This window comes from Echinops telfairi, unplaced genomic scaffold (assembly GCF_000313985.2).
Source record: "Echinops telfairi isolate 266 unplaced genomic scaffold, ASM31398v2 ScPeMD7_23;HRSCAF=83, whole genome shotgun sequence".
Classification (NCBI taxonomy): Eukaryota; Metazoa; Chordata; class Mammalia; order Afrosoricida; family Tenrecidae; genus Echinops; species Echinops telfairi.
The window spans coordinates 61,352,995-61,367,854 of record NW_022103920.1 but is presented as its reverse complement, the minus strand read 5'-3'; the positions used below and the strand labels follow the sequence as shown (position 1 = coordinate 61,367,854).

Genomic DNA, 14,860 nt, shown 5'->3' with positions numbered 1-14,860 from the left:
AGGATGTCTACCCTGTCCTATAAGCTCACTGTGAGTCAGAATCAAATCATTGGCAGGGATTTTTCGATTTTTGGTTTGTCCCATCTAGCAAAGGAACCCAGTGATCACTTAAATTAGTCTAGTGGAAAGTAGGCTCTAGGTCAGATTTAATCTGATTTTTAAAATAACAAAATGATATACATGCATTTACTGTTTTGTACCATCTTAGTCATACTTGCTACATATGCACCTCTCCAAAAATATGAGTCTTCCAAGTAATTTAAGGGGAGTAATTATTTTACTTATGTCTAGTCTTTCAAATTCTAACATTCAACTAGAGACGAGAAGCTTAAGTGCAAGTTATTGTTATAAGAATTAAGCCAAATCTCTGATTATCCAAATATTTTAAATACAGTTACTTCAATGGCTAAACTAAAAGCTGTCTGAGAGGAGGAGGAAGAGGAGGGAAAGGAAAAGAAGAAGGAAAAGTTGAAGAAGGGCCAGGTTATATTTTGTGCATGTTGGCATATATTTACAGAACTAAGCAAGTTGGCATGATTATGGAACATTTATCAAGCTATAAAATTGATCTATAACTCTAAACATAATAAACATTTAATTCAACAACTAAAGAACAACACTTTAAAAAAATGTCAAAGGATCTGTATACACATTTTCCCAAGGAGGATCTACAAAGGGCCACTAAGTATGTGGAAAGGTGCTCCATAGCATTCGTCCTTAAGACTTTTCCCATCAAGTCCACGCCAACTCATTGTGACCTTCTAGGACTGAGTGTGCCACCGAGGGGGCTCTTTCATTAATGATTGCCCAGATAGGAAGAAAACCAGGGGAGCCCACTTCCATACCTGAGGCAGCAATTCTTAAACAAAAAAGGAAGGGTCTAACAAATGCTGATGGAGCCACCTTGTCTTCCTGGGAAAAATCAAATGATGCAACTGCTGAGGCTTTTCCTCAGGGGCTAAACATAGACTTAGCATGTGGTCCAGCAAGGCCACATCAAGGCATGGACCCAAAGGATGTGAAAGCAAAGCCTCAAGCAGATATCTCTCCATCAAGGTTCATTGCGACACTTTTCACCATCGTTGAAGGTGGAAACAAACCAAGCGTCACTCAACGGACACATGGTGAAACAAAAGGTGGTGCCAAGGAAGTCTTATTCATCAAGAGAAGTGAGATTCTGAGATACGCGATGACAAGGAAGAAACACTGGACTGAGTGAAGTAAGCTCACTGCACAACAAATCAAATAACGATCCTAGGATCCCACTGACAGCAACTGCAGGCTAGTCACCGAGAAACACGTTTATTAGCAGCTCTCAGAGGCTGGGAAAGGAGAGAGGGGGGCACTTTTTGTCAAAGACGTATTGGATTTCAGAGAGGGGCAATGAAACCAGTCTGAGTGGACAGTGGTAAATACCATACAACATGGTGATTGTAATTCATGTCAGTGAATCGTACACTTAAAAATAACAGAGATGATTTGTGTTTTATAATCTATATTTTACCACAGAGGACATGAAGGATGATGCCATTCAAGGAGAAATGATAAAAGTATCACTACTAGGGAACCCACACACACACCAAACAAAACAACAGGTGCCTTATCCAAGGTTTACTGTCTTTGGAGCCCCTGCTGAGTCCTGCCCAACCTTCCACGTTTCCTCCCTCTGCTCTGTGTGGTGGGGGCTGCTATCTGGGCTTTGCAGATGAGAAAACTGACAGGATAATTAAGGTGCCCAATGGCCCAGAATGAGTGAGTGGTTTGCCTATATTATGAACCCAGCGTGCTGTTGTCCCTCCTCTGCCTGATGTGCCACGCTGGCTCGCTTATCTACCGACAACACAGTTTGATTTTGGAAGCTTCAGGAAAGACGTGCCACGGCAGCAGCAAACAGAAAATCAGAGACAAACAAAGCAAAACTGAAGTATTCATAAATAGAGACTGACCAAAAACTTGAAATGGCATGATAGATATTTAAATAAAGACCCAAATGAAACTATCATAAGCCATGGAAAACCACTAAAATATGCCAAGTAGGGTGCAGCAGGAACATTCTGATTTGAATTTTCTTCTTAACTTTCCTGGTCGGAGGTACTCTTCCTTTCTTTAAAGAAAAGAAAAGAAAAGATTTCCTCTCCCTATCTTCTTTCTGGAAATTGAGGTTACTTTTCTTTCAAGACTTCATTTGTCCAGATATTTCTGGGTGAAGTTTATTTTTGTTTTCAGAAAGACTTTATGGGTCAAGGATTGCTTTAATCAGGAAGTTACTTAACTGCTGTTGGCATTTAGCCAAAGCTGCTCTTGAACTAAGGATAGCATTATTAGGTCCTGCCCTGGGAAGAATTTTTAAATGGGGGAACATTCTAATTTTTCTTTTCTCCCCTTTGGTAGTTTCTCCACTCCAAGACCTGCTTCCACCCTAAACCCCAAAACAAAACATTGCCATTGAGTCGGTTTCACCCCAAGGAGATCCGATAGGACAGAGTGAACTACCCCTATAAAACAATATCTCCTTACAGAAATAGACAACCTCATCTTTCTCCCCGGGAATGGCAGGCGGTTTAGAAATGCTGACCTGGCAGTAGCAGCGAAGTACTTAATCCACTGCACCACCAAGGCTCCTTTCCACCTCAAAGCAAGTCCTTTTGTTTTCTTTAGCTGGCTATCAGAATCTTCTCTCTAAATGATGAAATGATGACTGCTTCTCGGCCTCTTGACTAAGGTCAAGTGTAGCATCTGTGCTTATCAGTTTAATATCTGATATGTCCTCTATCCAAGGAAAACATATTAAATGGACTTTTGGAGCAAGGAATTGGAATGGGAGCTTGCTCCACCCACTCCACATATCAACCTGGTATTGCCGTACTTCCAGGATCAGTGCACCCCTTTGGGGGATATTTTTAAAAAAAGGCAAAGAGAAAAAAAGTATGCAATGATAATGTTAACTGATGGTAATTTTTGCTGTGACTATTTCTTGGAGTTTCTGTAGAGTCCAGCATAATGGGGCTGGGTTGAAGAACAAAGAAATTAAGTTATCCCCAAGAGTGGAATTAATCAGGTTTAAAAGTAGAGCTATACAAGGCACCAAAGGTTAAGTTGTCAACTACTGGCTAAAACTGTGGTGCTTTAAACCTACTTTGGTGCCTGGGAAGACTTGCTTATCTACTTCAGGCCAGATCAATCTTAAAGCCCCCATAGAGCAGTTCTACTTTGGAATCAATGGCAAGCAACAACAAGCACCATCCTAAGACAGCTTTTTGGCATGCCATTGGGATTTTAATGATAGCTGAGCTCATGGGTATGTGTGGACGACTCGCAGGAAGATGCCCCTGTGGCTTGTACTCTCATAGGCACCGCTGTTGTTGGGATGCCCTGGGCCCAGCATGTGATGGAACCGTGGCAGGAGTGGGGCGGGCCAGGGAGAGTGTACAGTCCACAGGTCATTCTTCCTACTTTTGAATGCAAAGTTCTAGCCCCCCCGTGTACTGGATGGCGTGTGAAAATTAAAATGGGCACAGCCCTTCTGAAAAGCTGTTTACTTCTGTTATAGGGGGATTATTGAGCTAGGTTTATGCTGCCATAGGAGATGTGTGAAATGGTGTTGGAACAAGAAGCCGACCCAGAAAGCAACTCTCAGGGTATTTTGTTCTCAGAAATCAATACTCACTCATTCGTTTAACCTCAAAACTAGACAAAGTACAAGAAGCTAAGCCTGCTTTGCCTTCCTGTTTATTCAATTAACCGGCCCTGCTTGAGTACTTCTGCAATGAAAGTCTAGGTATTGTGCTAGGGTCAAGCACACCATATGAGAGAAAGACCTGTGCATTTGTTTCATGCAAATTATAGCATCAGAAAATCTATGGAGCAATTCTGATTTTTTATATGCAATCGAACCTCGACAGAACAGCACCAAACATCGCAACAACAAGGCTGGAGTTCTGAATAAACCCAGTGTTCATCTCCGGAAAGCTGCCTGTCTAGTAGGAACCTAACTAGAGAAGAGATCGTTGCAGCCCAGGGTGAAAATGTTATGTTTGAAGTCGTCCCAGCTGGTAGCATTACTATATACAAAGGATGCTGGTCCAGGGGAGGTTGGACAGGCCAAGGGAATGGCCTCCAGCCTTATCTGTCAGAACTGTGGAACCCAGCCAGATGAAAGTAAGGGCGGAGTGGGAAAAGTGTGGGCTTGCCAAGGAGAGAGCAGCACATGTGCAGGCATGCAGGCGAGGAGTCTGCCTCGTTCACAAACGGTGACCTTGTACTTGAGCACAGCTGGACTGTGGGGTGAAAGGATGAGAGTCTGGGAACAAGATGTGGCCTTCCTGAGATTCCAGACCAAGGAATTGGAGACTTACACGGCAATCTCCGGTGCACCTCTGGAGGATTTTACGCAGGGGAGTGTGGCAAGTCAACTTTACAATGGACAAAAAGAAAACAGAAAAATGTTTCTGTCTTCAAGGCGGAAGATGAAAGTAAAGGAGTAAAGCTGACATATGAGGAAGCTATTGTAGAAACCCAGGGGGGCGTTCTAGAGCTTAAATCATGGGGATTGATTTGATTCAGGGAGTAAGACAAGAAGGGCACTAAGGAGATTCCAAAGGTTTTGCTTTGGGTGTTTGGGGGATAGAAGTGCTCCATCTGCCATTGAGATAGAAATAAAAAGTCAAACCGATTCAAAGGGAAAGCATCCAGGTCCCTCCAGGTCCTTTAGACGGATAAATCCAGATTGAAGGGTCTAATATCCATGTGAAGACTGAGATCTGGAACATGGAAGAAAGATCTAGGCTTGATTTAGAGACTGGAGAGTCAAGAGCCTGCCGGCAGGAGCTAGAGCCATGGCAGCAGAGCAGACCATGCTCTGCCCCTTGAAAGAACCATGGGCAAAGCTTGGAGAGCAACCTCACTTGAGGAGGAGGGAGGGAAGAGGTTGGGATAAAAGCAGGGATATTCAAAGGAGTGGGAGAAACAGCAGAAAAGTAACCAAGTAGTAGTATTGAGTACAATTTTCTGAATTGTTTTTCTTTAATTCACTGGATTTTCCCCAATGTCTATGCTACGCTTGGGAGAAAGACAGGGCTTTCTACTCCCCTAAAGAGTTATGGTCTCCGAAACCCACAGGAGCAGTTTGACCCTGTCCTGCGGGCTTGCTAGGAGTTGGAATCAGCTCCAAGCCAAGTGGGTGTTTGTGGGCTTTGTCAGCTACTCGATATGTACAGAGCATTAAGTAGTTCAGACCTTCCAGTTACCAGAGATAGTGCAATCGGATTAACTAGAAGGCTGAGGAAGTTCTGTTGTCATTTAATTTTCAATTTACGAATGTAAGATTCATTTTAGGTTTCTGAATAAAATTAAATGTTCTGCTTTCCAGTTTTCCGTGCCTATTGTCCACCTTTCTATTGCTTTCAACTTACATTTTCTTTGGCTCTGTCTGCTTTTATTTTCTGAACTCTCTCGTCCCCTCTCCCTATAGCCTTGTGACACTCTAGTAACCAATTTCCCCAGCTAACCGTTTTCCCGTGTGTCCTCATTACTATGGCTGTGTAAGAAACCACCTCAAAACATTAGCTGAAAACAACAACAACAGTATTTCTTTTGCTAACAGATCTACAATTTTGGTGAAGCTCAGGAAAGAAGGCTCTTCTTTGGTCTATTTGCACCAATCAAGGCTGGCCAAAAGGCTGGGAACTGGAGTCACCTGGGCTTGCTTTGTGCTGTTTCTCAATCCCTATGTGGTAGACTCTCTTTCCAAATGATCTCACTCAATTGATTGGACCAGCCTTACATGGGAGTAAGGCTCCTTCCCTCCAGACATACCCTGGAAGTTGTTACCAAAAGAATAAATCTAGCATATGGATTTGTTTTCTAGTTATTTGCCTCTTTCTCCCCTGAAAATATATTTCTAAAGAAAGAATTCAGTGTTTGAGGAATCTAATTCAAGTTTTATTGTAGAGTAGTATGTCTGTGGAATTCCTACAAGTTAATATAGCTTCCCAAGGAAGTCGTTGAAACAGCCACTGTCATTTCCAAAGGAAGTTCAAACTTTGGTCTGTGAGATTTATTTTTAAGCCTTCATACAAGCATCTATTTTTTTTAATTCTACAATTCCTTTGCAGAAAATGGCTCTGAAGATATTGAGATACTTCCTAGCGGGCTGGCTTTTATCTCCAGTGTGAGTATTCTCTGTGCCTGTCAGATGTTCATGTCAATAGCTCCATAGACGGTGTGTTAATGTTGCTGGCCAGAGCTGCCAGATGGACCCTATCCACTTCTCTACCTCCTGGTCAACCAGGCGACTAAAAAGAATCTAAACAGGCTCTGGAGAGCTATTTAGGACACCACAGGTAGGCCCAGCCCTGCCTTCCCCATGGCGGGCACCTTCCTGTGGGCAGATGTACACTCAGTAGGGTGTCAATAAATGCATATTGATTTTCAATCGATTCCTGGAGTAGTGTCTAAAAGTTGTCTTGTTGCTCTCATCCCCGGCATCGCCCTTGCTTGGTCAGGCCTCAGCCTGTTAGTCATCCTCTCGCTAACGCGTCTTCCTCTTGCTGTGTCTGCCTGTGCTTGGAGCTCTGTCTGTGTTTGTAGACAGAATGGTACTGTGTTACAGAATTCAAAACCCTGTGCGGTTTCCTGTGTCTCCTCACCCTTTCTCCTCAGGTCTCTTAAAGCAAAGGAGAGCCTGCTGCTTTTTATTCTCAGTACTGCCTTCATATGCTTTGAGGAGGGTGTTATCTGAGGGACTGAATTTCAATCAACCAACTAAACATGCACGGACTGTGAAGATATTGAAAACTTTGTGCATCTGTTAAGTACGTTCTCATTTGGAGCACAGGTTTGAAAAGATTGACCACTTTTTCAAAGCATATATTTTATAACTGACATCGTGCGTATAATATTTCATTTCGGCCAATAGGATACCTTCAAAGAACAGATATTTTATTATATATTTTTTTGTCAGACTTCTTTTCCAGGCAAGGGTCAGCGATGGCAACCCTGCCTTCCTACGTAGACAGATTCTAAATGGAGGTTCTGCAGAGAAACAACAGCGTCACGTTTTGGTGTTTTATTGAATATAAAGGTTTCTGACTTTATAGCAATACCTTTTAACTCACCCTTATCTCATGTCAGCTCTACATTAGCTGTTTGTCAAAAACTCACAGAATTGAAATTTACTGCATGTTAAACCTAAACTTTTTTTTAAAGTGCATATCTCCAACAATTAAAACCTATATTCCAGGCTATTCAAAAGATTTTGGTTTCCACCAGCAGAAATTTAATAACTGGAATGATTGTTAATGTGAAATTCCTTTTCCATCGCCTAGCCTCAAAAAGTTCACAGAATGGAGTTTTTCCACTGACGTTTTGGGGCCCCTTATCCTTACAATAAGCCAGTCGTAAGAGGCTTGGGAGACGGTGAGGTGTCATGGTTACGAATTAGGCTGTGAGCCACAAGGTCAGTTCACAACCAGCAGAAGCCCCATGGGAGGAAGACATGACAAGATCATTCTAAAACAGTTAAGTCTCAGAAAGTCACAGGGGCCGTTCTACCCTGTCCTTCAGGGACTCATGGCAGTGATTTTTTGTAAAGGGAGGCTTAAGTAAGAACAGTTGTCAGAGGTATGCCTCTTGGATATAGGATCCAGTCATTAACATGCAGTATTACTTTGTACCTTTTCCAAAAACTGTTGGAAAATGCTCTGACGTCGTTTGCTTTTTGTGAAACGTGATTTCCAGATGCATCTACGTCAGGAACGTTGGTGTTGCCAGGAGGTTCTGGGTTGCTAACAGCAAGGCAGGCAGCTCAAATCACACCAACCACTCAGAGATGGATGAGGCTGTTTGTCTCACCTGGGAAACCCCACCAGAACAGATATTTTAGACCTAAATATTTTTGACCTAACAGGACATATATGACCATCCTTAATGCTTGAAATTTCTTCAAAGTAATATATATATAAATTTATATTTATATATATATATAATCAAGTTGCTTCTAACTCATAGCAACTGTATAGGACAAAGTAGCATACCCCATAAGTTCCCTACAAAAGAGGATAGTGGATATTAAACTGTTGCTGATGTATGATGTGAAGGCGGTGGTCATGTGTGTGAAAGGATGTTTTTCCTTTACTTTTCCATGAAAAGGAGAGATCACACAGCACTGTCTATACAAGCTTTTTATGTACAGATTTAAATTTTCTATAGTCAATTTACATTTAATGTTATGCCAAATAGGCCTTTAAAAAGTATTATTCTATAACTAGAATATTAGTTTGCTGTTATGAAATTGATTCTGCCATTCCTGCTGCATGCTTTTATTTTATTTTCACTGGAACTGAATCCTGAAATATTACTACAAAAAAAGTAGAGATTCTCATCCCAAATCATTTTGCAAGAAATGTTCACATGAATCTCGACCATGAATAGAGTTGTTTTCATAACTAATAAGCAACCCAGGGGTATAGGCAAAGGAGCATGTTCTTGGCTTACGTTCCATCTTTTTGCCCTATAATAAATTCAAGCCCCTGCTATCCTGGGTTTCTCCTGTCTCCCATTCTGCTATCCTAGAACATGTTTAGAAGCTGCTGATTTAGATCATAAGTCCATGCAATGGACGCTTTTAGTCTATTTTCAAGGTGGCAAACAGGTCGTAACTGTCCCTGAAATGCTGTGCTCTGCCTGTGGACTCCACTCTTTTTCCCACATCGCTGATAAAATCTCACTGTGATGACATCTTACTTCTTCCAGAATGTATTCCCTGGCCTTCTTCTGCTGGGTGAGCGCCTCTTCTGTGGCCTCCCACAGGCCTTGTGCTTAGGAACTGTTATGCTGTACCTGCTGATGCACTTGTTCTTGGACTTCAAACAGCCAGCAGATGTGGGAGTGCTCCCTGACATGTCCACACTTTAGCACATTCCACGATCCATGCATAGTCTCAAACATTTTCTAAATATGAGGGGTAAGTCTGAAAGTATTGCTACTAGGGTATCGGTACATATACGCATGGGTTTATTCTAAACAAAACATATTTAGTCATGTCTCTGAAACCAGTGGATGGTTGTAGGCAAGTTATTTCAGTAAAATCCTTGTGTTAACTCCATAGAGTATCTCCAAAAAAAAGGTCCAATCAAAACAATCACTTCATAGGTGATCTGCTGGTCTGGATAAATTCCAGCCAGAGGTCATTTCAGAAGTATGTATCAGTTATTTAAGGAGACTCCAAGGAGCTAATCTTGATAGATTTTATATTAAAAAAACACAGGATGATCATAGTGTCTAATGATGAGGAAGTTTCAAGAAAATTAAAAATTGAACTGGTGAGGAAAAGTGGAATTAAGAATTATTATTTTTTAATGGCAATGTACTTAGTCATTCTTTGAAGGTAACTAGGGATATCCTAAGAGAATTTCACTGAGAAACCTTACCCACCCTACAGCCCTGACTTACCTGTTCAGACTTCATTTTGTTCCCTAAACTTAAAGAACGTTTCAAAGGGACACAATCCGGCATCTTCAAGGATACCCATGCTGTCATTTTGACATGGTGTAAATCCAAGAGCATAGAATTCTTTAGGGGAAGGGGGAAGGATTAGAGAGAGAGAAATATTGCTTTGAGACGTGTATAAACCTATATGGAAGATATATTGAGAAACAATAGCTTCACACTTTTATATTTTTGTTTAATGAAGTTTTCCATGAGCTTATACTTTCTGACTCACCCCCATATAGTGCATATGGGTAATAGAGGCTTTCAGTCCCTGCTTTCAATAAGATGCCTGCACCTCCACATGGTTTTCCCTGTTTTCAGTGAGCAATCTCAAAAGAATTGCTGGCAGTCACTAGCACAGCCTTGGGACTGACGCCATAAACTCTTGCCCAATAGATTTGAAGAGAAAACGAGGTGAGCATGCAACCATTTGCCAGAGGAGTTTCATTCCACATTCTACTTAATCTAGGCCAAGTTTGTTCAGTGTTTCATTTCCCTCCCTATTCATTTCCAGCGAATCTGACCCTTCCACTCCCTGACAATGTCCTTACATGCTCCCAACCCATCAGAGGAGCTTGTAGTTTCCCCCCTTCAGCTGCCTTCCTGAGAACCAGTTTAATGACTAGCTAATGATTTAGGCAGGCCATTTTCTTGTGCTTCGGTTCCCTCACATGAAAGAGGAAAGCTTGGGTTTAGATGACCTTGACCCTGACCTTGTTATTTCACTATCACTCCTTCCGTCACTGAGCTCGGTAGAAAGTTGACTATTGTGGATTTTGACTATGAAGTTGCTAGAGTTCATGGAAAGTTGACTATCCTGGAAGTGGGGGATTTGAAGATTTAATTCTATGACATGATGTCAGGGAGACTAGTTTTGCTCATAGCCAAAAAGAATAGATGTGAACAAGAAGCATCCAAGAGGAGACTATCAATTTCGGTTTTGATCGACTGATTCTGAGCTGGACTTAGGAGGAGGTTGAGAATGCAAGCTGGAGGGACAGAAAGAGATGTATTTAGCCATCGCTAAACATGAAGATTTTGAACATCCTGGAAATAATGGTGCAGAGGAACTGCCTGAAATCGTATTAATAAAATCTTCAAAGATTGAATATAGAGTATAAAGCAAGGAGGGAAGAACAAGGGCAGAAGAAAGAAGAAATCCAAAAGACAATAAGAAAATCAACTCTGTTGTCTGGAAATTCTGCCTTTGACTTTTCAATAAGAAATAAGTGGGTATGTTATCATATTAAATGCTATTGGTGTGCACCTGAAAATTATTAGAGAGGTTATCAAATACAAGTAAGCTATTTTGGAGGCAATTTATATGATCTCAATAGGGGTGTTCCTATAAACAAACAGCAGTAGATACTAATTTCAAGTAATTGAGAATTGAGGCCATTCAAATCAGATTACAAAATCCAATGCTGTTTACGAGAAACTTAATGGTAAAGAGAAAGAGAGATAAGCCATGCCTGCTTAAAGAGGAACCAAGTTAGAAGATTTGTTTCAAGGAAGAAAAATCCTGAGCAACTTTTCAGGTCAAAGAAGGAACCACTGGTGTGTGGGCAAGCCAAAGAAGAAAGTCCAGCCCGAGAAGAAGAACCGAGGAGACTCGTGGAGGCATTAACCGGAGAAAAGAAGGGGAATGCCCCCTTAGAGAGAGAAAGGATTGGGCACATGAAAGCCAAGAAAGAACACTGAGACAGCAAGGAGAGACTGGGAGGAAAATTCACTGAACATGACATGATCTTTTCATCGAACTAGGAGGCGATGCCAACGATCAAAAATAAAAAGGCAGAAAAGGTGAGCGCTAGAGGAGAAAGAAACAAATGTAAAACATATACTTGGGGGAAAATGCAATAGATTGGCTTTTCGAATGAACACTATTAGAATGATCGGCTGTTGAATGTCTGTTGGATATTGGCATAATTACTTTTCATCAATGAGTTTAGACTTTCCGTAGAGAGGAGCGAGTCCAGAGAAAAAAGGAGATGGAAAATAACTGGAGAAGGAAGTAGTAAGCAAGGCTGATAAATTATGACAGCTCAATTGAGGTGCGGAAGGTTGATGAAGAGGGGCAAGCTGATCGCTCCTACAGGGGTGGTAGCATAAGGAAAGTGAAAGTGGGATCCGCCTCTGATAGGCAGCGTGGTCTCTACATCACCCACGGCGGTTGAATCCTTTCTCCTCCTGTGGCATTGGTGTTAGATGCCTATCCTTAGGTTCCCAGTGTGCAACAGAATGAAAACTGCCTGCTCCACTCTCTCTTCCTCCCCCTTCATTTGCTCCCATGAGCTCTGATCAGACATGTCTCTCTCCCTGAGCTGCAGCTTCATTGCTGTCCTCTGAAATAAATTCTTCTGGGGGGCGGGGCAGGTGTCCATGTAGTTGGGATTGGAGCCAGCCCCTCAGACCTCTCTACTGGTTCCCTACTCCATGTCACCATGTTGCATTGAAGTTAGACAAACGACCATCTAGCTGAGAAGCAACAAAGCCCACATGGAAGAAGCACACCAGCCCGTGTGATCGCGAGGTGCCGAAGGGATCAGTTATCAGGCATCAAAGAACAAAAAATCATATTATTGTCTGCTCACCTCCCCGATACAATTGCTGAAGACAAATGGGTGCATAAACAAATGTGGTAAAGAAAGCTGATGGTGACCGGCTATTAAAAGATATAACGTCTGAGGTCTTAAAGGATTGGAGGTAAACAAGCGGCCATCTAACACCGAAGCAACTAAACCCACATGAAAGAAGCACACCAGCCTGTGTGATCAGGAGGTGTAGAAGGGATCAGGTATCAGGCATCAAAGAACAAAAAAAATCATATCATTGTGAATGAGGGGAATTGTGGAGTGGGGACCAAAAACCTATCTGTATGCAACTGGACATCCCTTTATGGAAGGGTCGTGGGGAGGAGACGAGCCAGTCAGGGTGCAGTGTAGCAACGATAAAACATACAACTTTCCTCTAGTTCCTAATGCTTCCTCCCTGCCACCACCACCCCATCCCCAATTTCATTATCCCAATTCTACCTTACAAATCTGGCTAGACCAGAGGATGTACACTGGTACAGATAGAAACTGGAAACGCAGGGAATCCAGTATGGGTGATCCCTTCAGACCAGTGGCAGAGTGGTGATACTGGGAGGGTGGAGGGAGGGTGGGGCAGAAAAGGGGAACTGATTACAAGGATCTACATATAACCTCCTCCTTGGGGAATGGACAACAGAAAAGTGGGTGAAGGCAGGGAGACATCGGGCAGTGTAAGATGTGACAAAATAATAATTTTTAAATTATCAAGAGTTCATGAAGGAGGTGGAGTAGGGGTGGGGGAGGGGGTAAAAAAGAGGAGCTGATGCCAAGGGAGAGCAAGTGTTTTGAGAATGATGAGGGCAACGAATGTACAAATGTGCTTTACACAATTGATGTGTGTATGGGTTGTGATAAGAGTTGTTTGAGGCCCCAATAAAATGATTTGAAAAAAACAGTGATTACATTCTTCAGATTGTGCAACTTTCTCATCCTCCTCTGCGGAATCATTCCTCCTTCATTAACATAAGTTCAATGATCCTTAAGTTTCCTAGCTAACTTTGAGTTGGTGCTGTTAATTTGATCCCATAAAAGAGCATAATGCTCAAGGCAGACCTAAACTATTCATCTAAACTATCACTCCATTTTAAGAAGACTTTAAGGATATTTTTGGTTGATCGCTTAAGGATAATCTTAAGGCCATAGTTTCAGGTTCAAATCAGATTCTCTTGGTTGTAATCTGCCCCAAGCAGATCACCCGCTTTGCCTTCTGTCCCATCATCACAAGGGACAGCCAACCATCATGGTGATCGCTAAGCACAAATCATTTGTACCACCCAAGTGCAAACCCTACATGAATTCTTGACTTCCTTCTAATACTTGCCATTACACAAAATAACCAATCTGGAGATGGAATCAATCAGAGGAAACCCTTCATCTCCTCTCTGCTTTGGGACAGGACAGTCAGAGAGTATCAGGACTGGAGAGATCTTAGGCACTGCTTAGTTGCAGTTCGTGTTTTAGAGGAAGAACTTGAGGTACAGATAGGTCACGGGGCTCCACAAATAAACACATCAGAATCTCTTGTGTTATACCCTTTGACCTCACACCTTCTCTCTCATTTTAGTTCTTCCCAAATTCATGACCAAAGCTTAGATGATGTAGGCAGCTCCTCAGATTTGGTAGTGACCGGTTAACCGTGTAGAAAATGACTGGATTTTTTTTTAATTGAGTGTTGAGTGTTGTTTGGCTTTGAGATTTTAGCTTTAGTATGGAAATGATGTTTTGAAATTTATATGTGTGCTTACCTATTCTCTCTCTTTTTACAAAGGGATTAAAATATCCAGGCATGCCAAGTTTTGCACCAGATGAACCAGGAAAAATCTTTTTAATTAACCTAAATGAGCAAAATCCAAGGGCACAGGCATTAAAAATCAGTGATGGATTTGACAAAGCATCATTTAATCCACACGGGATCAGTACTTTCATTGACAAAGGTAAGATATGAATGCATAAAAATAAGGGGAAAAGAAGGCCATCCAGCCCGTACAAGTCCAATAACTCGACATGTATGGAAAAGTAGAGGGTCTGCTATTTTACCATCAAGATGTGTATTCTAGCAAGATGTGTGTTTATAAAACATTGATCTCTTTTTATCCTCCTCTTCGTCCATCCTTTTGTTTGACTATTGGCAGCCCACTTGAATCCTGTTCTTAGATATTTCACATATAAACCACGGGCCCTTTGAGAAAACTTATATCACATCGAAAACAAACAAAAGCAATGTAGCATAACCAAAGGAGAGATAGTTAAGTAATATTTCATCAAAAATTAAAATGTCACTTCCAAGACTACCACGAATAAAGGAGGTGATAACCCCAAAATGTGAGAAACATTCACAAAGTATGCACCTTAAAAGAGGCTTGTATCTAGCATACTTGGAAAACTCATAACTCAACCCAATTCAAATGTGTGAATTGAATGAAGACATTTCTACCAAGAAGATATACAAATAGCCAGTAATCCTATGGAAAGATAGTTAACATCACTAGTTATTGCAAACCCCAACCCTTGGCCACTGGTGGGTTCTGACGGACAGTATAGGGCAGAGTAGACCTGCTCTACCGAGCTTCTGGGACTGCAAACCTTGACAGAAGCAAAGAGCTTCAACGTTCTCCTACAGCGAACTGGTGACCTTGAATAGTGCAGACCTGGGGGTGCCATGCCAGTGCTTACACCACTAGGGCTTCTTCATGAGTCATTCGGGAAATGCAAATCCAAACCAAAAAACGAGACACCACTTTCCGCTTGCTAGGGCGGTTGTGGTAAAAAGACAGACA

General features: G+C 41.9%; 1 protein-coding gene and 1 non-coding gene across 2 annotated transcripts in view; both read left to right on the top strand.

Annotated features, from left to right (window-relative positions):
- Positions 1-14,860, top strand: part of LOC101649810 (serum paraoxonase/lactonase 3) — a 35,154-nt gene that overhangs the window by 3,590 nt on the left and 16,704 nt on the right. Inside the window, exons 3-4 of the mRNA XM_004702671.2 lie at positions 6,114-6,169; positions 13,852-14,017. Coding sequence (XP_004702728.1) covers positions 6,114-6,169; positions 13,852-14,017 — 222 coding nt within the window. The remainder of the gene's footprint in view (positions 1-6,113; positions 6,170-13,851; positions 14,018-14,860) is intronic.
- On the top strand, positions 2,698-2,888 carry LOC115869314. The gene has a single exon (XR_004046126.1). It is a non-coding gene; the product is annotated as a U2 spliceosomal RNA (small nuclear RNA).